The 25469-nt window shown below is 47.1% G+C and overlaps 1 protein-coding gene and 1 long non-coding RNA gene across 3 annotated transcripts; both read left to right on the top strand.

The window, feature by feature from the left end:
• Positions 1-24: 24 nt before the first annotated feature.
• On the top strand, positions 25-16615 carry LOC125711728 (E3 ubiquitin-protein ligase CBL-like). Its single transcript, XM_048980949.1, has 16 exons — positions 25-805; positions 5356-5603; positions 9487-9633; positions 9921-10077; positions 10663-10784; positions 10885-11022; positions 12526-12613; positions 12708-12839; positions 12935-13156; positions 13297-13422; positions 13539-13871; positions 13949-14043; positions 14118-14285; positions 14372-14472; positions 14557-14769; positions 15087-16615. The coding sequence occupies exons 1-16, from the start codon at positions 659-661 to the stop codon at positions 15365-15367; spliced, it is 2718 nt and encodes a 905-aa protein (XP_048836906.1). The 5' UTR covers positions 25-658; the 3' UTR covers positions 15368-16615.
• A 3917-nt stretch (positions 16616-20532) lies between these two features.
• LOC125711859 (uncharacterized) lies at positions 20533-25194 on the top strand. Of its 2 annotated transcripts, XR_007383120.1 has the most exons (4): positions 20533-21285; positions 21611-23727; positions 23819-24465; positions 24896-25194. It is a non-coding gene; the product is annotated as an uncharacterized LOC125711859 (long non-coding RNA). The 2 variants fall into 2 exon arrangements; XR_007383119.1 differs by having other exon boundaries at positions 20545-23727.
• The last annotated feature ends 275 nt before the right edge of the window (positions 25195-25469 follow it).

Here is a 25469-nt window from a genome sequence, read left to right as displayed (position 1 = left end):
GCGGGGCATTAGAAGCGGAAGAGGATGTACAGGAAGAACTATGGCCACGCACACGGGAGGGGGAGTTTAAAGGCGGTGATTATTCCCCCTCCTCCCGAATTTATTTATTTCACTTTTCTCCCCCGAATGTCCTTTTGCATCTGATTGCAGCGTGTTAGTGTGCATTTAACCGGGGATTTTCTCAAGGGGGCAAATCCTGGTTTGCTTCCTATAACTGCTGCAAAGCGGCGCGAGCTCGTTTGCCAGGGCTGGCGTTGCCTCCTGTCTCTCACGGCCACTTCCCGTCACGGAGGAACCGTGTAAGAGGACGGAGGGAGCCAGCTCCGGGAAGGCAAGCGATCGGTCCAGGAAAACGCAGCCCCATCCGTGGAGGCAAGGAAAAGATTATCGCAGCTTAACGGATCTGCATTTAGTACCAATCAGTACCGTTTCGAAAGTCTTTTTTTTCGGACGGATAGGTGACCGGCCCTTCTCTTTTCCCCGTCCCGAGTAGGTCTACAGGATTAATGGGACATTTGCCTCCGTAGGTCTCGCTCCCCCCGACGGACCCTCGCTGCAACTTTACTCCGGCGCTGTCCAGCCTCTGGTCGGGTGAGGGGGGGTGAGCTGCCCCGCGCCTCGCCCGGGTCGGGCATAGGGGCCGCAACGCTAGTCTAACATGGCAGGAAACATCAAGAAAAGCGTGGGGCTGATCGGCATGATGAAGGACGCGTTCCAACCCCACCATCATCACCTTCATTCCCACCACCAGCCCGGGGCCGTGGACAAGAAGACTGTGGAGAAATGCTGGAAGCTCATGGACAAGGTGAGAGTCGGAGACCTGAAACGATCGGCCGGAGTAACCAAACCGGTCAGTGAACTGTCCAGAAACACGTCAGTCCCACGATGATGCCTTAACTGCCATTCCATCTCCGTGACCGCGCATCCAGTGCTGGGTCATGGTGTCCCTTGCTGTTATTCGCTCGATGGATGGTGATTTTGTTATTCTCACAGCGCCGAATTAGGCACGTAATGTTACCGCTATTCGTGTAGAAGGTGCATAAAATAACTGGGAAATCTGTCATTAACATTAACTGATTTTGATCTTAATTGCGCATCTAATAGTAAATTTAAGCAGTAGGATAAATCATAGTCTAATTCTCGCCATATAGGCTTAAATGTGGCACTATTTGTATATTTTAGTCGGAATTTGCACGTTTATTTACATTATGTTACTGCATTGGGAATGCAGTGTAAACATGCCGATAATACTTCACCTCTGCAAATGCTCAGTACTTAGTGAAGCCCAGTGTTTGCCTCGTCGCACTTAAACCATTAACTGACATGTTCCGTGGCTGAGAATGGATAACCCGCCTTAGCGCGACTGGATTACATTTATTTATTTTTTTGCAGTTTGGGGTTTGTGTTCGAGGATTCTTGCATTTTCAGCAGGAAAACTGTGTTAATAATAGTTGCCCTATGTTTGCCTCCACACCCAGAGGTGATTAAACTAGAAGCAGGTCAACAGAAACGATGAGCACAGCCACAAGTGAAGAGGAACACTGGTGTTTAACATTTTTTTTTGCAGATCTGCATTTCTGCCACAGAGTGAAACATGTGCAGTTTCTTGTGTGTAGTTGATGTTGAGCCCTCACTATGTTCAGGTCCCTTTAAAAGTTAGACACCTTTAAAACCAGAGGTCAAGAGGGTGTACGTGTAAGTTGGGTCAAAGGTCAGAAGTTATAGCCTTGGGGAAACGTTTTATTACTGATGTAGGGTTCAGTGGGAGTTTGTAGTAAATAAAATAAGCTGCTTTGCCGGGTCAGAGCCTCGCATAGGCCAAAGGCAGAGCATTTTTAGCCTGTCTGCTGTGTGGTCCTTCAGATCTGGCACTGTGCGCTGCTCACTGACGTCTGTCTGCATTAATTTACCTTCTGAGCACAGACGAGCACTTCCTGCTTGGGGAATTCAGTCTCTGACATGAGAAAAAACTGTATTCGTGGTTCCCCTTGGGTAGATCTTCTTGAAAATGGGCTCTTTAGGAAATTGCAGCACTTTTCAAACTTATTTTGCTCAGATTAAGGGTATAGTAGTTAGATTTTTTTTTTAGATCTCTTGAGGAAGATGTAAGGTGGAGTCCCTTTCGGGGAAGTGTGATTTCTCTGTACTTTTAACAGTAGGCAGGGTGTTTTGATTAGTGTCCCATGCATGTCCCCGCAACTTCTGCTTGTGGCATGGGGTGCTAGAGTTGTTATTATGAGCCCATGTGTTCTGGGGGGAATCCCACTTATAAGATCATGGGACAAGGTCCAGAATGACACATGAAATATCCAGGTACATGAGCGCCTTGTGATGACAGTCGAGGGGGAAAATGCATGTGGAGTCATGAGACAAAAAGCTACGGTCCTGGTCTGGTTAAGCTACTTGCAAACTGCCAGTTTCTACCACAAGACCCGAAAACCGCTGCATTTAAACTAATCGGTGGTCACATTCTCCAGGAATTGCCGCCTCTCCCCCCTTCGTTTTTCCCTTGGTCTGTTGCCTTCCCTTGCTATCCACATCGCACCCTCCTTTCCTCGCTTGAATTTGCTTACATCCTCTTCTAGAACTAAAGGTTAACAGAATCTGCCGGCTTGCTGCCGCACTACTCTTTCATCACAGGACTAATTATAAAAGTCCTACTTCCCCTGTTAATCGCTGCGAGTAATGTGGGGGGTTTGATTTTGAAATTTTGAGAGTACCATAGATGGTAGTTTCCCATGTGCGTTATATGTGGACACATCGTACATTTGAATTTCTGTGGCTCTACGCTCAGAACTACACACCTGCCTGCTCCTCTTGATAGGGGACAGTGGCTTGATGGTGACACCCGCAATTGATGAATCGAGTGCCCCTGCCCCCCAGACCACCTTCTTGTGCATCTTACCCCCTCTCCTGTCTGCTTTTTCCACCCCCCCAAGCCGGGATTCTGCTATGTCAGCGCCTCAAGATGGAACTACTTCTGCTTTGCAGTCTCCGACACTCCAGCGCTCGCCTGAAAGCAGAAGTCACGCTGACAGAAGCACGCCAGTCCACATTCCCACATGCACGTCCCGGGTCGGTCCAGCCAGCCCTCCTTTGGGTGGCGCTGTATTCTAGAAAGTATTTATTTTTGCTCCTCCTCTTTTTTTTTAAACCTCCTTTCCAAATCTGTCTCTCTGGGAAAAGCGTGCCGCCGGTCAGCTAGTAGCTGGGAATTTCCCTGCCTGTCAAACGGTGAAGGGGAAACAGGCCATGAGCTGGATGGAGAAGGCCAGGCTCGTCCGTCGGAGGTCGCATACCGCTTTGCGTGACTCGCCGTGCAGTATATGCTACCCTGTCTTTGGCACTTATCTAGAAGTCAGTGGAAAGCGATGAGTTTATAAAGGGCCACGAAAGGGTCTGAGGTGGGTGGGTCGACCCAGGCCGTAGGTACTCCGAAGAGCTTCAGAAGTCATTTTAAATGATTATTGTCTGTGGTGGGTATTTCTGCACCCTCCTGTCGGGGGGTGGCAGGGGGGATCTTATCAGAACACAGCACAAGATTGCCGAGGGCTCTGGTTCGTCTCCCGTCCCCATGTCGGGTCGTCTGTCCGCAGCTCATACAGTTTATTGGGGCTTTTTTGCTTAGCGATGCAAGTGCACAGCTAAAGGTTAAAGGTCATGTGCCTTTAGGGCATCACACTCTCACAGGACCCAGTTACCTTGCTACTATTTCCTCATTAGGTGCATTTTGTTATGTATGTGCGTGTGCAAGTCCGTGTATGTATGTGGGGTGGGGGTGTGTATACCAAATATGGTTTAGGAGACTTTACTCTTGTGAATCGTATCAGCAGAAGCAGTGTGTATTGCAGTTTCCTGCTCTGCTGTGTGTGTGTGTGTGTGTGTGTGTGTGTGTGTGTGTGTGTGTGTGTGTGTGTGTGTGTGTGTGTGTGTGTGTGTGTGTGTGTGTGTTGAATCGCCTTTGTGAGGTGTTGGTATATGTGTTTGCTTTCTTCTGTGGTCAAAAAGCCACCCCCGTTCAGTTTTTATTTCCTACAGTTTTCAAAGCTTCAATTTAATGTCATTTAATTTAATTTTGTTTTTATGCTGTTACAGTAAAATGTGCAGAAGAATCTTGTGTTTTAATGTTTGCATGCATGCTTGTGTATTTGTGTATCTGCATTGTTGTTTGCATACTTATGTATATATCAGTGTGTACTGTTTGGATGTGTGTGTGTGTCCTGATAAGGCTGCTGCTGGTAAACGCCCTATGAATTATCTCTGCGCTCTCAGGAGTTGATGGCCATGGGGGGGCTGTTGCACGGTGACGTCCCAGTCCACCGACCAACCGCAAGCGTTGCTAGGAAGGACATGGCTCCCAGGTTGCCTGCCGCACTGGCCCAGCTGGGGGGGGGAGCGGTGTGGCAGGCCTTCGAGCGCTGCAGTGCACTTTGTGCTGGTGCCAGTGAGTTCTGCTTTTTCGGTCAGGTCTGACTGAATGGGGGAAGCCTTCTCGCATATATTAGGGGCCGTGTGCCTGTGACACTCAACACCCCACACACACACGCGCACACACTTTACACCCTCTGGACCCCAGCCTGGGACCCCCGAAATGGCCGTGCTTAGTACACGAGCAGGTTACGTGCTCTGGGGGGACCAAGGCTGCCGTTAACCTGGTCAGATGATGTTGGGCGTGACCTGAGGTTTAAACCCTCATTGGCTCATGTGGCTGATGCAGGTTAGAGAGAGTCTATCCGGGTCGTAGGATCAAACTTCTGTAGTCTGTGTTTGGGGGGGTGGGGGGGTGGTAAATTGGGGAAGTGGGAGAATGAAGGTAACAGTTTAAAGTTCTCATGTGAAGCTGTGGGGAGCGGGTGTGAATGCGCGCACACACACACACACACACAGGCACATGTTACAGGACATAATTACCAAAACAGCTGCCTCACATTAGTGCCTCTGAAAGGTTTTGTGTGGTTACAGATATCTTGGTCACTGTTCGTCTCTACGCCCCGCTTAACCCGTGGCATTGACACAAATATAGCATAAGCAGGGGGTGGTCCAGTGGGTTAGAACACTGTGCCTGCGATCAGAAGGTTGCTGGTTTGAATCCCAGCATCATCTAAGTGTTTGTGCCATTGGGTCCATAGCCCTGAGTTGCTACAAGGTCTGGCTGTCCCTGCTTTCGTGTTTCGCTTTGGATATACGTGACTTAAATAATATGTAAACTATTTTTGTATTCTTCCACGCTGAAGCCAACCCTGTCCACCCCTGGCACTCACCCCCATCTCCAAAGGCTTCACCTTCCTCCCATGTTCTTCTTTGAACCCGAGATGAACAGTTAATTTTAGCCTCTCCCAATGTGTCCCGCCCCAGGTGGTCCGGCTGTGTCAGAACCCCAAGCTGGCGCTGAAGAACAGCCCGCCGTACATCCTGGACCTGCTGCCCGACACCTACCAGCATCTGCGCACCATCCTCTCGCGCTACGAGGGCAAGATGGAGACGCTGGGCGACAACGAGTACTTCCGCGTCTTCATGGAGAACCTGGCCAAGAAGACCAAGCAGACCATCAGCCTCTTCAAGGAGGGCAAGGAACGCATGTATGAGGAGAACTCGCAGCCCAGGTGAGGGGGGGCAGCCCCACATATGCACACAGGCTCATTTCTGGAATGTTCTTTTGGTACTTCCAGGCACATTTTGAGGGGTGTTCAGGTCCAGCTCATCTCCCCCCTCAAGGTCTTGCACTCTAGCCCCCCCCCCCCCCCCAACTGGTTTTCTTCATTCTCTAAATTTCACACCACGCTGCTGTTTTCTGAGTTGTGCAAACGCCGGGCAGGGGGGGAAGACGGGTGTCAACTCGCCACCTCTCTGCATTTGCACGGCTGCCTCGAACCGGCGGCCCCTCGGGGTTCTAGACAAGGCCGACGACTCATTTCAGTGGGAGTTTTATGGCTTCTTTCATTTTTAAAGTATGTTTAGCCGCTTTGTGTCACAGAAGTTACACGGTTTCACATGTTATTCTTTACTCTTGCTTCTTGCTGGGCAGGAGAGTTCTCAGTGTGGAGTGGTGCAGCTGGGGAATGGCCCACGTCTTGGAGCCGGTGAATACGAGGGAGATAGGGGGTCCGTCTCGCTGGGAGCAGAAGTCAGGGTGCAGGCAGGGTCGAGGTGTTGCTCAGCACTGTCTCCTAGTGGTCAGACAGCTTCCTGTTCCTGCTTCTCTGCTCTGTTGGAGCTCTCTCTCTCTCAGTGTCTCTCTCCCACCATACCAAATCTCTGTGTTGCCTGAGTAACTGCTGATATAACAACCCCCCCAACCCTCCCGCGTTTGTTTTTGATCAGGTACCAGTTGGTAGATTTGCGTACTGTCTGATCTTATCTCCGGCATGTCATGGCTCTATGTTTGCTATTCTGGCTTCAGGAGGAAGTTGGCAAAGAGGTTGCGTGTATGTCAAGCGCGAGACATCCAGCGAACTGCTTTTCTTGTGGCCGAGAATGGCACACGTCTCCCCCTACAGACCCACGGTGGTACTGCTCGTGTGCAGCGGCCCGTCGGCTGCCGAATTTTCGCGTATCATTCATTGCTGGATCCCTTCCAGGTTTAATGTGTCTGGTGGACATCGGCTGTGCTTTGGATGTTGTGTAGCTGTGGCAATCTGGCCACATGACCCTTCACCTCATTGCATTATCGAAGGAGAATTTCCACAGCTCGTTCACGATGCCTTCTTAAGGCCTTATTTGTGTTTTGCAATCTGAAAAACCAAAAATAGGAACAGAGAGCTTGAAAAAGCCTCGAGCAAATAGGTTTTAATGACACGAAGCGCTGCCGGATGTGGTAGATGACATCCAGATGTGTAGCCACATTGTTCGAAACCTTTCCGTGTCCTCGGGACATTTGGAATAAGAGGCAGGCACCAGCGTCAGGGAGGCTCTGCATCCTGTCAGGTCAGGCTGACAGCCGGCGTCGTCCTTACGGCGGAAGATACCCTCCTTGATGTCGTGGGGGCCCGGGGTGCTGCAGAAAATGCAGCTGGCGGCATGATTAATCAATTACAGTTACAGATTTTATTATTATATTCAGTGACCTGATTATTGGAAACAGGAAGCCTTGAAGCAACTTTACCCATAATACCTTGTGTTCTGCACACCAATTTTTATTCTTTTAATTTACCTTTTTTGGTGGGGGGGGGGGTTTAACTAACACTAGCTGAAATTTGTCCTGTTTAATGTGACATTGGTCGTCTTAATTTAAATGCTTGTGTAGATTTAAATAGCTCTATCAGACTTAACGTTTTCCGCTTCACTGACAGTGAGCCCCCTCCCCTGACAGAGCCTCGATTCCGCTGCGTTAATCGCTGTGTTGCTGTCTGACTGTGACCCCGTTTTGTGGACAGTGTTACCCAGGATTCTGCCACCGACTGTAGCATGTTTTGCCGGCTGGAGCTGCCTTGTGCGGCTTTCTGCCTTAGTTTGTTCGTTTGTTATTGTCTTCTCCTCCAAATACTCTCTCATATAAAGCTCACACTTTATCATCCAGTGTGGGTATTATTATTTTAACAGCTGGTTTTGGCGGGAAGCTGTTGCTTCGGCAAGTTCACAGAGCACATTCACACCGGCGGAGTATGCAGAGGTGCCCGGGCGGTCGCTCTGCATCGTCTTGCTCTCGTTTATCCGTTTGGGGGGGATAAACGGCCATCTTCATACCACTTGTTTGCTTGGTTTTAGCTGAACCCAATAATTTTTGCCACATTTTATTTTGTGATTTATTGTTGTTTATTTTTAGCGGATTCTTTAATGTCAGTCACTTCGGGGAATGTTGCGCCCTCTGGGGAGCTGGAATTATGGTGCGTGACAGATGTTCCGGTTATGTTTTACACATGGGGGGGGAGGGGCAGCAGTTGAACAGCTGGGATTTGAACCTGCAACCTTTTGCATAGACCGCCGTTATCTCATTGGTTGACTTTCGTATACCATGTGTTACACGCTTTGTATGGATCTTTGAGTCGTGATTGACTGGCTTTTTAAACACTTGGTGACAACATGTGGCTGTCTGAACATGTGTGGTTTTAGTGGCTGGACTCTGTTCCGGTTTGGCATTGCAACAGGGCCAAGAACTGCAGGAATGTCCTGCCGGCCTCCAAAATGGAAGTCATATGGGTCGGTCCAGTCTCAGAGATACTATGTGGGTCAGAGGTCAGTCGACTGGGAGGTCTCAGAGGGACAGGTGACTTCATCCAATCTGCTGAAACTTGCCTAACCCCCTTCAGTTCTGGGTCCTGCCACACCAGGCAGGAAGCCCTGTCTCATGGGATACATGGCAGAGCAGGGCATGTAGCCTTGTGTAGCTTAGCGTAGCATGGCTTTGCCCAGCCTCTCTTGCCGTATCAGCTGTGCCTTCTAGCGGGCCGAGTGCCTTCAGCTACACGTGAGAAAATGGCATCAAGTTGTACAAGCGCAGGATGGCAACCTGCAGCCAAGACACATTTTCATATTTAAATATGCCCGTGGTCGGTTTTCACATTTGTCAGCCTGAGGGCCTGTGGGCCTGTGGGCCTGCTCCGGTCATCCCCACCAGTGCCAACGTTTTTATCACAGGAAGCGGTAAGAGGCTAAGCCAGGTGAAAGGTCAAGCCTGTGGTATGTGGATGGTGGGGGACAAACAGGGTAGGCATGTAGGGACTGTGCTAGCAAATGGTTCGCTGTATAACAGAATTTATCATAAGGAGGTATGCAAATGAACAATACTACTCTTAATATTTAAATGTATTTTTTCCCACATATGTAGCAGGGTGGGGTGGCTTCTGTTACTTGCTGTGTTTTTCACCCCGTTGGCCGCCGTTGGCACCCATGCGGGCGGGGAGGCCTTGTTGACTCTGGTCAGGCGCCCGTGGGCCTCGTGTGAATTTGCCCTCATGCTGAATTTTGACCGATTTTTGTTTTTGGACGCTCTGGTTTATTACTCAAAATTTTCCATTATGGTATTTTATAATGAACTCTTGGCCTGATTTGCCTTGGGAATTATAAATGAGGGAGGAACACAAAGATGCATTTAAATAGAGCGGATATTTTTAGTAGAGAACAAAGGTAAAGACATTCTGATTTAAATGATGTTTTTAATGCTGTCATGAGGTCCCTATCTGGAGTTCTGTGGGATATTCACAGGTGGCCGTGTCAGTTTTGCTGGTATCTTATACTCAGATAAACCTTATTGCTTCGGAGTCTGATTCTTCCTAAGATTTTGGGATATTTATCAGAGGGTTTTTGGGATGACGGCCAAAGTTGGGCAATACTAAGGCCGGTTCCAGCTTCCCTCCTCCCTGGGTGTAATGCTAATGTTCTGGCCTGTTATTCTGCCAAGTCGTCAAGCCTTCGACCGTCTCTGTGGCTCAGTTCCTCTTGTGAGCAGTTCAATGTTTGAGCTCTTTAATATGCTCACACTCTCTCTCTCTCTCTCTCTCTCTCTCTCTCTCTCTGTCCCTTCCCCCTCGCACCCCCTAAATCCACCAGGCGGAACCTGACCAAGCTCTCGCTGATCTTCAGTCACATGCTGGCCGAGCTCAAGGCCGTTTTCCCCAACGGCCTGTTCCAGGGTGACAACTTCCGGATCACCAAGGCGGATGCGGCAGAGTTCTGGCGGAGGTCCTTTGGGGACAAGTGGGTTCCTTTCCGGCCTCATTTACCATGTTCTGTCACAGTCTACCAGTCTGCTGACCGCATTCCATTCCAGTCCAGCTTCGTAGAACTTCCCAGTGACCAGAAGCCTGCAAAACCGCTGCAGCATCTGCTTATCTGTCCCTTATCTGACCCTCGACCTCGTAATCGGCCAGTCTGCTGCCATAATATTTGAGGAATGTCAAAGTGTGCCTGAGTTTTGGCTGATTAAGCCGCTCCTCTGAGTTCTGTTCTGGCTCCCTTTGTTCTCCCCCTGTCTGACTGAGCAGGACCATCGTGCCATGGAAGATGTTCCGTCAGGCCCTGCATGAGTTCCACCCCATCAGCTCAGGCCTGGAGGCCATGGCCCTCAAGTCCACTATCGACCTCACCTGCAACGACTACATCTCCGTCTTCGAGTTTGACATTTTCACCCGCCTCTTCCAGGTGAGCAGGACTGCATCCATTGCCTTTTTCCTGCCAGGCTGACTTTGCAGTAAGCAGTTTGAGTTTGGCAGCTGGTCATTTGGAGGGGGGGGGGGGCAAAAATGTAAATTTAGTAAGTGATTCAGTTCCGAAGGGGGTGTATGTCTGACCCAGTTAAAAGTGGACTCCTCTCCCAGCACACAACTGTGGCCGAATTTGTGGGCCTGCTTTTGTGTATCAGCGCATGTGTATATCATACATGGTGGAGGGATGGGGGGGGGCCTGTGTTCATCCTCCACTTTGAGCTGTTCGCGTTCCACCACTTTTGCACCAGGCATCAGAAAGAACCTATGGCAAGGGGGGATTCCAAGAATTGTAGTAAGTGGGTCCTTTTAGAATAGTCCTCCTTTGTGTAGCCGGAAATTTTATATTTAGGATAAGAGAGAAAATTGATATTTCTTAGAAGGCACAGGAGTTGAGCCTTTTCTGAAGCTGTTTCTTGCGTTTCTGTTTCTTTGTTCCTCGAGTGGTTCCTTTGTCACTACTGCCCCCTGCTGGTGTTTTTGGGGATCAGTCTGCCTGTGCATGTGTTCCTCTGCCCCTCAGCCCTGGTCCTCGCTGTTACGAAACTGGAACAGCCTGGCTGTGACTCACCCCGGGTACATGGCCTTCCTCACCTACGATGAGGTCAAGGCCCGTCTGCAGAAGTTCATCCACAAACCTGGCAGGTGGGCTCACAGCCGGCCTGCCTGTTTCCACACCTGTTTATATATGCGTGCCTGGGCCGCAGGGTGCTAACCATCCTCCCCACTTCCTCCATCTCCCCAGCTACATCTTCCGCCTGAGCTGCACCCGGCTGGGCCAGTGGGCCATCGGCTACGTTACCGCTGACGGCAACATCCTGCAGACCATCCCGCACAATAAGCCCTTGTTCCAGGCCCTGATTGATGGATTTCGGGAAGGCTTGTGAGTCCCCCTGCCCCCCGCGTTCATGTACAACAACGCATTTGAATTACCGCAACAGATCTGTACCAAATTTAAACTCATTTAGTTTTTGCCAGTTAAGGGGGTGGGGTTGCATTTGGATAGAGCCAAAGCTCATAACTCACTGAATGCATTACGTTTCATTGAGATTGATTTTGCAGTTGCTAATTGGATGTTGGCCGTAAATTTTCAGCACAGGGCTGCGCGATACTCGAAAAATGTCAAGAATCCATCCATCCATTTTCCTATTCAGTATCCTATTCAGGATTCTGGGTAGGGATGCACCGATCCAACTTTTTCCGTTCCGGTACCAATACCTGGCTTTTGGGTACCGGCCATCCCATTACCAGTGATTTATTTAATATGCTGTATGTCACACTGTGCGGAGGAACCTGAGATTAAATACTTGACTTGCAAAGTTAGGAAACAGTATTTAAGATAGTGTAACAAATACACATACATGTATACATTGAATTATTTATTATTAACAATCAGTCGGCTAATGGTTACTTTTAATCATTATTCCATATTCATGTAATTTAGTTACATCGTGTGTGGGCTGCAGGCCACTAGCAAACATAACACGCCTGGGCCAACGACAGAAACGATGAGTCAGGCAATCGAAACCTGCGCATTTCAATGTGTGCATGTGATGGACTTTCGCTAAATGTTTCAACAGATTGCTTGTGTTACTGCCCTTGCATGCAGAAAGACTTGGGCATTGTCAGCATCGAATCTACTGAAATATAATTATTCTTTTGAACGTTTCGTTGTCTCCACCATGTCATTATCAGCAGGGTTTTTGTGTTTTGTTGTGTGTGTGAGAGAGAGAGAGAGAGAGAGAGAGAGAGAGAGAGAGCGCGAGTGTTCTGCTTCGTGCAATGTTAATTTATTTTGGTAAATCTTGCAAACAAAGCCTGTAAAAAATGTTTTAGTGAAACCTTACACCCTCACTGGTGGTAGAATGTCCAGAGAGTATGAAGATCCTGATCTCAGTCTGTCTGACTGCCATGGCATGACATGTGATGTCTGTATTATCACACATCGCCCACCCTGCTTAAATCGGAGTAAATTATCAGACTTCTCTTGTAGATTATTCATAGGAAATGAAAACGGTCCAGATTTTCCTTGTGTAACAAGAAGTTAAAAAGCTGTAGCATGACGTGTTCGATCTCATTTGCTTTACTTGACATTGCACACACTGCAGTGTGATTGATGTGCATTCTCACATTGCAACGACGATGCTGAATTGATGTCTCGCAGCCCCACTTCAGCGTAATACATGATTAGCATGTAGCTCTTTCCAGTGGCAGGGAGTCCTTAAGGTGGAACTTTACAGAGAGTCAGAGGAGACAAAGAATGACGACCAGGGGGGTGTTTGGTTTCGTGTTTGAGGTCAGCATAGATATGCCCTGAGTTTGGTCCTGCTGGGGCGTCTGTCTGCCCAGCTCCTGCCACTGAAGCCTCCACCCATCTTCTCCACAGCTATCTGTTCCCAGACGGCCGTGCTCAGAATCCCGACCTGACGGGTCTGTGTGAACCGTCTCCTCAGGACCACATCAAGGTCACGCAGGTGAGTGGCCGCCGACCCCATTGATCGGCATGACCCTGGACAGCACCCCCCCCCCCGCCCATCTCACCTGCACCCCCCCACCCCTTGTCTGCAGGAGCAGTACGAGCTCTACTGCGAGATGGGTTCCACCTTCCAGCTTTGCAAGATCTGTGCCGAGAACGACAAGGATGTGAAGATTGAGCCATGCAGCCACCTCATGTGCACGTCCTGCCTCACTGCCTGGCAGGTGAGTGTGTGTGTGTGTGTGTGTGGGTGTGGGTGTGTGTGTGCCTGCATGTGAGCCCACAGGCTCTGTCCCCTGACCTTCTCACCCGGCTGCAGGAGTCCGAGGGCCAAGGCTGCCCATTCTGCCGTTGCGAGATCAAGGGCACGGAGCCCATCGTCGTCGACCCATTCGACCCCAAGGACAACAGCGGCTTCTCCTATGGTGGCTGCAGGGGGGCCCTGGGGGCTGAGGGGACCCCCTCCCCCAGCTATGACGACGATGATGACGACCGGCTGGATGACCCCCACCTCATCATGAGCAGGCTGGCCTGTGATAAGGTGAGTGGCTGGTTCCACCCCCACCCCTGCCAGGCCCAGCCTAGTGTGCACCCTTACACTTCACTCCCCCATGTGTGACGACACGCATGATAAACACACATGAGCCTGGGGGTGTGACGACATTCTGTGGTGTGCCATAGGTGGAGCGCCCCCCCTCGCCCCTGTCGCTGACCCCCCAGGCAGCACTGCCGCCAGTACCCCCCCGGCTGGATCTCCTACCACACCGGCCCCCCTCTGGAGCCTCCAGTCCGGGAGCGACGTCAAAGGCAAGCTTCCCCCAGTGTTACCTTCTCCAGTGGCTTCTTAAAACTGCGGATTCAAAAGTCCGGCCACCCTCTGCCCGTGGCAGGTAATCATCATCTTCCTCCCCTGTCACTCCCAGGCTGCAGCTCACCACAAGGACAAGCCCCTCCCACTGCCACCAACGCTGCGTGACCTGCCACCCCCCCCACCCCCTGAGCGCCCCCACTCGGCGGGGGCCGATGCCCGTATACTGCGCCGCCCCTTGCCCTGCACACCGGGGGATCCTCCGCGGGACAAACTACCGCCTACTCCACCCAACCGGCCCACGGCGGACTGGACCGCCCGGCCTGTTCCCAAGGCCCCCCCGCAGTCGCTGGGCCTCCGTGACCTGTCCAACCGCCATTCCCTGCCCCTGGCACTACCCTCGGACACACAGAAGAACAGCGGAGCTCTCAGCCTGGATCCTCAGCTGGTGAGAGTGCCCCCTACTGTTATGTGGGATCGCAAAGCCACATGATAGGGCAAACATGTGATCAATCGTTCCTATAGAGTGGCGGTGCCGGGTCCTCTGCGCCCGTGGAGGGGGACGTACCCAGGGTCAAGTGCTCCGTCTCCGCCAATGCCATCTACAGCATGGCTACCAGGTGGGTGTGTGAGCATGAGTCTGTGTCCGTCTGTCTGTCCCCGAGTGCATCTGTGACCACTGTCCCCCTCCCAGGCCCCTCTCCAACCTCAAACAGCCCCTTGCAGCCGAGGTCCATGAAGGTGATGAAGAGTCGGACTACATGACCCCCAGCTCGCGGCCCGCCCTGCCGGGCCTGGCTGCCAGCATGGGAGAAGCCGCCTCTGGCCCACGGCCGTCTCAGTCTGGCATCCTGAGCTCACGGTTGGTGCTGGTCCTCCTGCAGTTCCCCCAGCTCCCCCCTGACGCCACCTAGCCTGACGTGTCCTTCCTCCACACTGTGTTTGCAGCTCCCTGCTGGCTGACCTGGACGTTGAGACGTATGAGTCCATGTACAACATCCATGTCCACGCGGCCGCCGCACTTGATGCTTGCCAGGCCGGAGACTCTGGTACAGCTTCATCTAATCTACCAATCAGTTAACCAACATAACCCCAGACCCCTCCTAATCCAGCTTTTCACTCCCAACCCCCAGATTACTCTGAGCTGCCCACCACAGTCTGCTCCAACGGCCCTGATGCGACAGGAGATGAAGATGAGGAAGACGAGGATGATGGCTACGAATTCCCTAAACCGGTCCTGCCCCAGTCAGGTCGACCTGCCTTTCTGGAGCCCTCTGCTGCCTCCCCCTCTCCCTCCACATCCTTCAGTCACCTCTGTCTGGACAGTGAATCCTGTGCAGCAACCGGTATAAACCCCTGGGGGGGCGCTGGCACTAACCAAATTGCTCAAACAGCACTAGCAGTAGTATCTGGAAAAATCTAGTTCTTAACTCTGTATAGTTAGTGAGAAAGGATGTTGAGTGAGTGAGCAAATGAGACCTGGTCCTATTTTAGTACATATAAGTGTTGCCCATATAGAGTATTCAGTCATTATAAGTAATGCTGGTACTGGAGTACTCAGTATGTGACTCTTATTTGAATTCTCACTCATTATAAGTAATACTGTTATTTGATTTGTTAAATTTGCTCTCCACTGATGTTTCTCTGAATCCACCACCACCAGCATTCCCCCCTGAGCTCGGAAACGCCCCAGAGAGGCCACCCAAACCGCTGCCGCGACGGATGCCCGTGGAGCATCGGGGGAGCCCCGGGGGCAGCCCTGCACCCACCCCACCCCCCGCTCCTCCTGGAATCAGCAGTGAGGTGGAACAGCTAAGGAGCCTGGGCTACTCCTACCAGGACATCCAGAAGGCTCTGATGATCGCACAGAACAATGTGGAGATGGCCAAGAACATCCTGCGAGAGTTTGTCTCCGTCCCTTCCCCGGCTCACATCCTCACATAGCGCACGTCCCCCCCCCCTTGGCCATTGCCGCCCAATTGGCTGGGTCTTGCCCCCATGTGAGCTTTTCAGATGGTTTTGCTTTCTCTTGTGTGGTTGATGACTCACAAGGTTGATATCTTTAATTTTTTCCACCAAGAAATGGATGAAGTATAAATATCTGTAGTAAGCCTGAATCTCCCCCTCCTGGCTCTGAGCTGCTACTGACTGGCTGGGAAGTACTCGGGCTGTACTCGGACTGGCTGGGAAGTACTCGGGCTGTACTCGGAGCCCTCTTTGACACACTTATGTGCCAGCAAGTGTACTTTTATCCCCTAGTTTTTATACCCCAACCACATATTCACACACAGCAGCATGGTTCTGACGCTCCAAGCTTGCCTTATAGTCTCTGCTGATGACAAATGCCTCCTGCTGAGAGCTCTGTAGCTACACACGGTCAGGGGGATTGGCTCGTCTGGTGGTCGTCTCCCCCTGTGACACGAATGTCATGCCTGTTTTCCAAGGAAGTCGCGCGCACTCATCCGCAGAACTCGGAAGCTGACACTGACCCGCAGCAGGGGATTCTGGGAGGTCCGTGTCAGACTCATGTGACTCCCCTAGACGCGATGAGGGACTTTGCGGCCTAGCGCCGTATTGAAATAAATGTGGACCACTGTAATGCCCCACCTCTCAAGTAGTTTTTCTTCCAGAACCCATTCAGTGAACCTTTGAATGACCGGCTTATATGGGTGAAGAGAGAACATTTCAAAGTGTGTTGATTAATTGGTGAGGAAGCTAATTTACTAATGTAGAAGCCCCCCCACCCCCCAATGGTGGGAGGTTGTGAATGGGTCCGAACATGTTCAACGTGTTTAAAACCTTATCGTTGTTATTATTGTTATTATTATTAATAATAATGATAGTTCAGAAGTGCTTTACTGCTGCTACTATTGTCAGTGCTAAACAATTAAGCCTTAAGTGTACATTTGTGAATATTGTATGGTTTAACAGTTTAGTTTTTTTTTTTTTTAGTTCGTTTTAAAAGTGACAATACGCTTTATTTTCTTTATTTTGTGGTGTAGCATACTTGAAAAATATAAGCAGCTTGTGAAACCGCTGCAAGGCCTCTGTTGACTTCAGACTTGTTTTTTGTAATTACGATACGTTTCTGAGCGGACAGTCGTGTGCAACAGCACAGGGTTTAATTGTAGCAGGAAATGGTTTGATTTTAAAAGTCGAGAAATGCTAATTCATTAAATACAAATAAATTAATGATGACTGTACAATAGAATCTTTGGTATTTTATGATAATTGGAGTAATTTGCTGGGTCTACCTCATTAGCACGTGTGCTACCAGTTTGAAACTGCTTCAGCGTCCTCTCTCTCTCTTTCCCTCCCTCTCCCCTCCTGTTCCTTCACTCCATTGGAATATATGCTACCTGGTGACTATTTTCCATTTGAGCAGGATATAACATTGTTGATTAATTTAAATACAGCAGACTGGCCAGCAATGTGCTGCATCTTATGGGTTTCCGGGGATCTGTTTTGGTTGGTGATAGTCGGGGACTGGGCTGCCACTAAGAACTCTTTTTATATGGATTAATCTATCGACTGTTTTACTGATTGCTCGATTAATTGACATGATTAACTTTCCTCCAGAAAATCAAGTTGACTATTTAGTTTAAGTTAATGGTATTTTGACAACAAACTAATTGCAGGGCTTTGGATAGTGGACGCCGAATTTTCGGCACTATAAGGACATTCTTTTCACTTACAGTTTGATAAGCAGATTGGTAGTATATCTAAAATATTAGTGAGATGCGCATTGTGATGGTAAAAAGTTCACCTGTATAAATTCAGCATATCCTTATGCTAATTTAATTCAAATAGCATTGCACGCTACATGCTACTGTTTTTGTAAATAATTGAAGCCGTAAGTACTGAAGTCGCAGTGGGGGGAAAAAAGGACAGATTATTCCATGACATCTTTTGTGGTTTGTGGTTAAACTAGGTAAAAACACATTTGTGGTGTGGTAGTACTTTAAGTCCGAAGCGTATTTTTGGCAAATACAGTTTTCATTTTTATTTCAATTCACGAATTATTTTCGTTTATTTAGCGTCCCATTTTCGTTTCAGATTTAGCGTACGATAACTAGTTTCAACAAGCTCAATGCGCATGAACGCACACGGGCACCATCAACCAATTTCTCAAACACTTACTCGGTGGAGATTCTAACGTAGCAGGCAGATAACTCATTAAAAGCTATGAAGTTATCTGCCAGCTAGAAGGACAAAAAATATTAAAAAGCTCTCCATACTAATGGTAATTTAAAGACAACATGAGGACGACACTTACGGCTGTTTTGCCTGTTCTTCGCCTAACTTTTATAAATCGACTTGAAACCTTTGGGCATCGTGGGGTAGTTCTGCAGTTGGAGAGATTGAAGGCTATACAGTGTGTATTACATACAACACCTTTTGATTTATTATGGAAAGAGGCGATCCTCTGAATGAATATTGATATGGCAAAATACAAAATTAGTTATGTCTCTTTTACGCATAGGATTACTAAATTAGTGTCCTGAATTGATTTGTTGTTTGTTTCAGATAAATATCCGGTTTGAGTACTTAGGTTTACAAATGATATGTGTGAATGATTTATGAAAATAAAATAAAATAAAAAAACGAAAAGATAAATCGTAAGTTTTGAAAATGTCAATCCTGCACTTTCAAGTCTTTGTCAGACGTATCAGGATAAATATTAAGGTGTAATTTCACTATAAAAAGGAGATTTATTGCTGTAACTCGCATAATTCCTCTTCAAATACCCTGCAGTATTAAACACTCCGTCTGGGTGCATTAGACTCCACAGCATGAGACATGAGCATTAGACAATTGTGAGACGTTTTATCTTTTACCTCAAGATGGAGCTCTTTCCGCATATTGCCTATAACTAGTAACTCGCAACACTATGTACTGCAGTTTTTACACACAATTTTTTAAAAATTAAGAAACTCTACAAATGTAAAACATTGGTCAAATGCGAGGATTACTTTGCCTCGAGGACACATCTTATGCTGTAAAATGTTTTATCATTTAACTGTTTGTAGTGGATGGGGCGGCATGGTGGTGCAGTGGTTAGCACTGTCGCCTCACACCTCTGGGACCCGGGTTTGAGTCTCCGCCTGGGTCACATGTGTGCGGAGTTTGCATGTTCTCCCCATGTCGTCGTGGGGTTTCCTCCGGGTACTCCGGTTTCCCCCCAGAGTCCAAAAACATGCTGAGGCTAATTGGAGTTGCTAAATTGCCCGTAGGTGTGCATGTGAGAGTGAATGGTGTGTGAGTGTGCCCTGCGATGGGCTGGCCCCCCATCCTGGGTTGTTCGCTGCCTCGTGCTCATTACTTCCGGGATAGGCTCCGGACCCCCCGCGACCCGGTAATATAAGCGGTTTGGAAAATGGATGGATGGATGGATGGATGTTTGTAGTGGTTATTTCTTTTCAGGAACCAAACACGTGACATAACATTTACAAGCACTTATGACATGAAATACCTGGTAGGGGAGCTATTTGGGTCCTGAATATTAATAACTACTACAAACAGTTAAATGACACGTTCTTATAATTTTTGTTTGCATATGTAGTAATAAATTTTGATACAAATTCTCTTTTCCCTGCTGTATCGATATTGTACAGAATTGTGAATCCAAAACTGCAGTACGCACTGAACCGTTTGTGTGTATTACACCCCTACTCTATAGTGATACAACATAGTCTTTAGTGTTATAACACACAGTCCAATTTCGAAAGAAGTCCTACATATACAAAAGGATAATTAAAGTGAGAAAACTTTTGTAATTTTCACTCCAGGGGAACACGACTTGACTGTAGTACCTTGGAGGCAGTTCCAGGCCCCCTTTTTAGTACCTACTCCAGACTCGGTACAGTGAACCGTTGACTTACAACCTATGCGACTTATGACTGATCGACCTTGCGACCGTTCCGAGACTGCAAATATCTGGCCACGACTGTGCCGAGCCAGGCAGCGTGAGTCTTGATGGGGTCCGACCCAACTGCCGACACCGCGAGCATCAATGCCAGATGCTCATTCCTTCATCTGGTGCTCAGACTATTATTCGCAGCTGTCAGTTATAACAACAATGAACTAAGAAAGTAGTGATTAAAAACATCAAACAATATGATTTAACGATGATATAATTTACAGTATATTATACATATGATTATTTTTGCATATAAAATAAAGTACTGACATGACCAAATCGACTTTTGGCTGGTCAGTCGGAACTGTTCGCGGTTGTAAATTGATGGCGGACCTGTACTTCTGGGGAGGCGCTTACAGCGATAAACCTGCTGATTGGCCACGAGCACCAGCGCATAATTTGGAAGTTACGTGGAAGAGCGGAAAAAGAGTAGCGGAGCGAAATTTGAACAGATGGAATTGTTCTTGTACCTCAATTACATTTAATGTGTCAGTTTTGCATTTTTTGCTTACATTTTCATGTTTCTGCATTGGATTCATAATCATTATACTATTGTCTAATATCATTTGGTGCTGGCGGTAAAACCAGCACTTATTAGCGGGATAACATTACATAAATCTTATTTCTGTGGAAAACCAAGGATCGACATGCTGGCCAGATTTAATAAGAATCATAAACATGACACAGGTGGTATAAGTAAATATAAATAAAAGGTGGCATCCCGTTTTGATCGCGATCTGTCCATCCAATAACTAACAAAATAAATTATTTATCCTTCCATTGTTTTGGCTTGGCCACATAACGTCTTATGAAATTGTGTGATGTTTAACCTGCAAGCTTCTTAATTGCGTCTGTAATGCTTATTTAGCATAAAGGTGCTGTTTATGTTGTGTGGTGTAGGAGTAGCACACAAAAGTTGCCGGGTCGAAACAGCCCAGGGACTTGTAAACCAGGACCAGGTTCCAGAACTTCAGTGTGAAAACACCTGTAGTTAGAGATAAAGGACAGCAATAGTGAGTTCATATTGTTTAGTGTTGCTCGTCTCAGTTGGAGCAACAAGGGCAGCGGTGCCCAAAGAGTCGATTGCGATCGCGAAGTACGATGTACAATCAATATTTAAAACATCCCATAATGTACGATACTTTTACCCCTTCATTTTAAGGCTAAGTTATTTCATTAGCACGACAAGGTACAGAACTCTGTTTTCATCCGGCTGAGCAGACATACTTGGCTTGTTTATGTGCACTAGTCTCACGTGCCTTTACAGCCAATCAACGCACGATGTAACACGTGGTGACGCACAGAGTAAACAATGCTGAGCGGTTTAATCACGGATCTGCATGGCGGAGGTGCGGTTACGGAAGACGCAAAGAATAAGCGTACGCAACTTCGCCATCATACTGACAGACATGAATGGGAGAAAGACCCCCGTTTTACTGTGCTAGAGGCGCTGTTCTGCCTAGAGGTGGTTTTTACAAACGTTCTGTGAGTAAAAGTTGCATTATTATACTATAATATTCACAGTCTATGATAATATGTATTATTGAAACAGATTTTCTGAGTAACGTCAGAATGGAAATTGCGTGTGTACGATAAATTTTCTCAAAAATACGATCATTTTAAGCTGCTGGTACGATACTTCAACATTTAAGATCTGGCAACACTGAATAAACATTTAGCACGCAAACATGTCAGAAGCCAGAAGATCAAAAACGTATCATTAAAAGTGGGAAGATGATTTATTTATTTTTGTGAAATTCGAAGTCCATATGTCTTATATGCAATGCGAGCATGGCTTTACCGAAGAAGGGCGATTTGAAGCGGCGTTTCAAAGCGATGCATAAAACAGCCACAGAAGCCGAGAAGTGTGAGAAGTCAGTCAGCAGCACAGCAGTCAGTTTTTACCTAGTTGCATCTTCCCAGTGCCAGCGGTCCTACTAAGGTAGAGAAATACATTTATTTACACTTTTTCAATTTGGAGAATTACCTGGATTTGTCTGGATTTGCTGTGTGCATGTTAACTATGTAGAAAGGCAATAGGTAGAGTAATAGAGTAAGAGAGTAATAGCTATGGCTCCCTATTTAAACTGGTAGATCTCAGCACTCTGGCCACTTGAAAAGTAGATCTTGAGTTAAAAAAGGTTGGGCAGCCCTGGCCAAGGCGGCGAGTTGGAAAATTAACCGAGTTTGGATTGTATAGATTGGATTGGATTGTATTAGTGGTGTGTTTTCAGAGAGATGAATTTTCATTGTTTCGTATGTTCTAGCAAAATGTGTTTTTCAGATTTCCAATTTTTCTTGAACATTGAAACTACGAGTGGTGCCCCAGAAACCCTGGCGCATGACGCTGACAAACATTAAGGGGCTCCGTGGCAAATAAGCAGCTATGTAAAATATCATCATGGAATGTCCAAGGCCTCTGTGGTTTGCTGAAAGGAAAACAAGCGATGACCAGGCTGAAGCACTTGGGCTCCAGGAAACACATTTAACTTCAGGTGAGGTTATCAGGCTACGGAGATGAAGGCAGGGCCAAGTCCTTCCAGCTCATTCTACATCTCACGCTATGCTTGTTTCTACCTTAATCCACAAGTCCATCCCCTTTCCGTTATATGCCACCACTTTGCATTTTGGGGGTAGGTTTCTATTTTACAGGGTAATTTATTTAAACAACATCTCAATTTAGTCAATGTCTACGGGCCTAATAAAGATGATCCGCGGTTTTCTAATAATATTTTCGTAACACTTGTCTCATTGAGAAGGAAAAGTTTCATTCATTCTGTCTTTCAGGTCAGAACTTCTGAAACCTCACATTCAATTAAATGGGAAACCTTTAAGTCTTATATTACCAGTTATACATTTAAACAATTCATAAACAAAATACTGGAAACTGAAAAGGAAAAAAAGAAATTGAATTAGAATTAGAAATTGAGATGATAATTAATGGAATTCCAGTAACAACATAAACTAACTATACTTGATCTTTAGACTTTAGAGCCCATTAAAGAATTTACTATTATTCTATTATTAAAGAAAGAACTAATTTAGACAAACTAAGACGGTAGTTTTATAACAAAGGTGGAAAAACAGGGAAACTGTCTGGCAATTAAAAAATTTACAAAATAAAAAAAATGACTTATGAGGCAGAGGACCCAAAAGAAATAAACAAAATATGAAAAATATTTTATGAAAAACTTTATACATCAGACTTGTCGCTAACAAAAGCACTTAAAGCAGTTTTCTTGATAAACAGTTTTCCTGTTTATGAAATACCTTAAGTGTCACCTATCAAGATGTTTGCTGAACACCTGAAAATAATTATGCAGTTGCATAAGAATTGCAATAAAAATTGCATGTGTATGTATGTATTAAGAATATGTATGTAATTCTTAATATGTTTATGTGTTGTGCATACTCTGGAAAACCCAATAAATATATTTCTCAAAAAAATAAAAGAAATAAGCACTGCATGAAGCACCTGCTGCAGATTAGGGTTATAGCTAAGTTTACGATTAAGGGTAGGGGACTTGCAGGGCAGGGGGGGTGTGCCTCTCCTTCTGGCTCAGGTGCAGCGTAAGCGGGGCCCTTTGTTACTGCGCATAGCATGCATAGAAATGCCATTAAATATCTCGCTTCATTGCAGAAAAATTATAAAACAAAAACGTAAAAATGTTTTCTTCTGAATAGGTGCGTTTAAATTCTGACAGACCTCTGTATCCTACGCAAGACCTAAGCAACTTTGTCCCAAGTCTCTACAACCTTCCTAGACCAAGATGCCAACTTGCAGTTTTAGAGCTATTGAGAATGATAAAATGCCACTTTTGAGATATCAGGTGGGAAAACTCGCAGAAGCAATGTTTGATGAAATTAGCGTGCCAATGTCAGCGTTGTGACGTGTCCTGTGAATTTGGCATGGTCTGAAGCATGCTAATGAAACTAGCATCAGGACCCTCCCCCACCCCCCCCGCTCTGTCCCATCCTGTCTGCCGTGTCGCTGTTTGACCAGCTGGTGTTGCTGGCTATTCTGTTCATTGTTCCCCTAGTTGTTTCCATAGTGTTAGCATCCTTCACAATCCCTAGCATGTTGTCTTGTTTCCCAGGCTACTGTGGTTAGGCTATCTGCGCTTTGCCGATACACGATCACAACATGGCCAAAGAACCAGAGATGCTATAGTAACATTGTATCGCGAATACATGGTAGTTATGTTTCGGCTACCAGAGAGACATGCGCCAGTGGATCACTCTGTAGGTTTGAGGACAATGTTTTGGAGGAAGACTACCCAAGGAACATTTCTGTTGGGTTCGAAAAAATCCCAGACAATGTGGATGTCACCTTTACTCTCCCTGCAAAAAAATCACCATGGCAAAGAGAAGGTGTACTTCAAAGGTATGGCGTGTTCCAGATCGGTCAACCCATAAACCAAACACTCACATGCTGATGGTAATCTCCTAACCTAGCGCCCTCTATCTGTCTCCAGGGGACCAGTACTACCAGTATGAATTCAAGCAGCAACCCACCCATGAAGAGTGTGTCAAGCTGAATACGAGGTCTCCCTCCACCCTGTTTGGGAGATACACGGTGATGTTCAGCAGCACTTGGGGAGGCGCCTTCTCCCGCCCCTTCAGTGGCAGTAAGAACCACGGTTTGTGTGCATGTCCCTGTCTGTTCAGATGGGACCCCCTGAAATATGTCCCCAAGTGAAACCAAGTGAGGCTTGTTGAGGAAGATATGAAAAACTTATGAATCTGAAGTCCAAAGATGGACAGAGTTTATATGAAAAATGGGAAGAGTAAGAAAGACATGAAACACAACAGAACACCAACCGCAAACAGGACTGGGATCAGCAGGGCATCCGTCACAGGGACTGGGGGCAACAGGGCTGGGGGCAGAGAAGCCGGCAGAAACGGTCACCGCAATGGAGCATGGATGTCGTCAGTGTGGGCCAGGGCTTCATGGAGAGGTTCTACAGAGAGGAGACCCACAAGCAAGACTGGGATAGGGGCCGGGCCCTCGACTGGGACCAGCACCGCCGCATCAGTGGGCACCACAGACAGCAGGAAGACTACGATTCCAGAAACAGCATAAATAACCGACTGGGGCAGAAGGTCTATTTCTTCAAGAAAGGTGCTGAGAGAATATGGTCCCCTGAAAGAAACATGTAGAGACAGAAGCAACTTACCGATGGAAAACAAATTTCTAGTTCTTTCATTACTTTTATTAACAAACAACATGGATAACAAGACGGGCAGAAGAAGCAGTGAATATTAGCTACTCGTATTCATCAGGGTAACAGAATCTTTACAGCAAGTATAATAATTGGTGATTATTATAATGGATCAATCAATAAAAAATGTTTGGCTACATTTCTGAAAATGTCATAACTGCACCATAAAACTAACTGAAGTGGCCACTGCAGCCAGTCAGTCCTCTACATGTATTTATACCTCAGTGTAACAAAACAGCAAGGTGAGGTAATGACAGTGCAGCGGAGACCTCAGCACTTTGCAGCCCAACGCTCGTCTGTTTCACTAACACTACCTTCTCTTTTTGGCAGATCGATATTACAGAGTGGATTTACGGTCAATGATGGTTGACCTTGTATATCCCCCGTACCCAAGATCCACAGCGAAACACTGGCCGGGCTGTCAAAATGGACCAAGGGCAGAGAAAAGGTGAAGACAGAAGGACTGATTTCATTCAGATCTCAGAGAGAAAGCAGACAATCTGACCCCAATCATCAATGAATCAAAAGTGTAAAAAGTGATGTAACCAAATGTTTTAATATTTCATAGCTAAATGTACAAATGAATGAAATCATTTTGGAAAATGAACTACAGAGAATAAAAAGGTATTATCTGCATTTTACTGTGGTGGCTAGTGAACATGCGCTCATAGTCGTGTGATCAAATCTGGCCAAACCTGGCGGCTTCCCATGATTGTCTTTAGGGGTGACGGCCAGCCTTCCTCCCTGGAAGCTGCTGCTCTTTTTCCAGTCAATCAGATCTGAATCTGCTGCTCTGGATGATAACAGAGGCCAGAGGTTCTTTAGCCAGAGTCATTTTGCATTTATGGTTGATCTATGCAGGGACCAAGTGAGTTCAACGCAATGCAAAAACATGAACATTACA

Source organism: Brienomyrus brachyistius, chromosome 17, assembly GCF_023856365.1.
Source record: "Brienomyrus brachyistius isolate T26 chromosome 17, BBRACH_0.4, whole genome shotgun sequence".
Classification (NCBI taxonomy): Eukaryota; Metazoa; Chordata; class Actinopteri; order Osteoglossiformes; family Mormyridae; genus Brienomyrus; species Brienomyrus brachyistius.
The sequence above is the reverse complement of the archived record's forward strand: the minus strand, read 5'-3'. Positions and strand labels throughout refer to the sequence as shown.

Excerpts from the sequence above, each read along its gene's own strand:
- LOC125711728 (XM_048980949.1), top strand. The coding sequence starts at position 659 with ATGGCAGGAAACATCAAGAAAAGCGTGGGGCTGATCGGCATGATGAAG. Across the intron at positions 5,604-9,486 it reads GAGGAGAACTCGCAGCCCAG|GCGGAACCTGACCAAGCTCT; the intron begins GTGAGGGGGGGC and ends TAAATCCACCAG. Across the intron at positions 12,840-12,934 it reads CCTGCCTCACTGCCTGGCAG|GAGTCCGAGGGCCAAGGCTG; the intron begins GTGAGTGTGTGT and ends ACCCGGCTGCAG.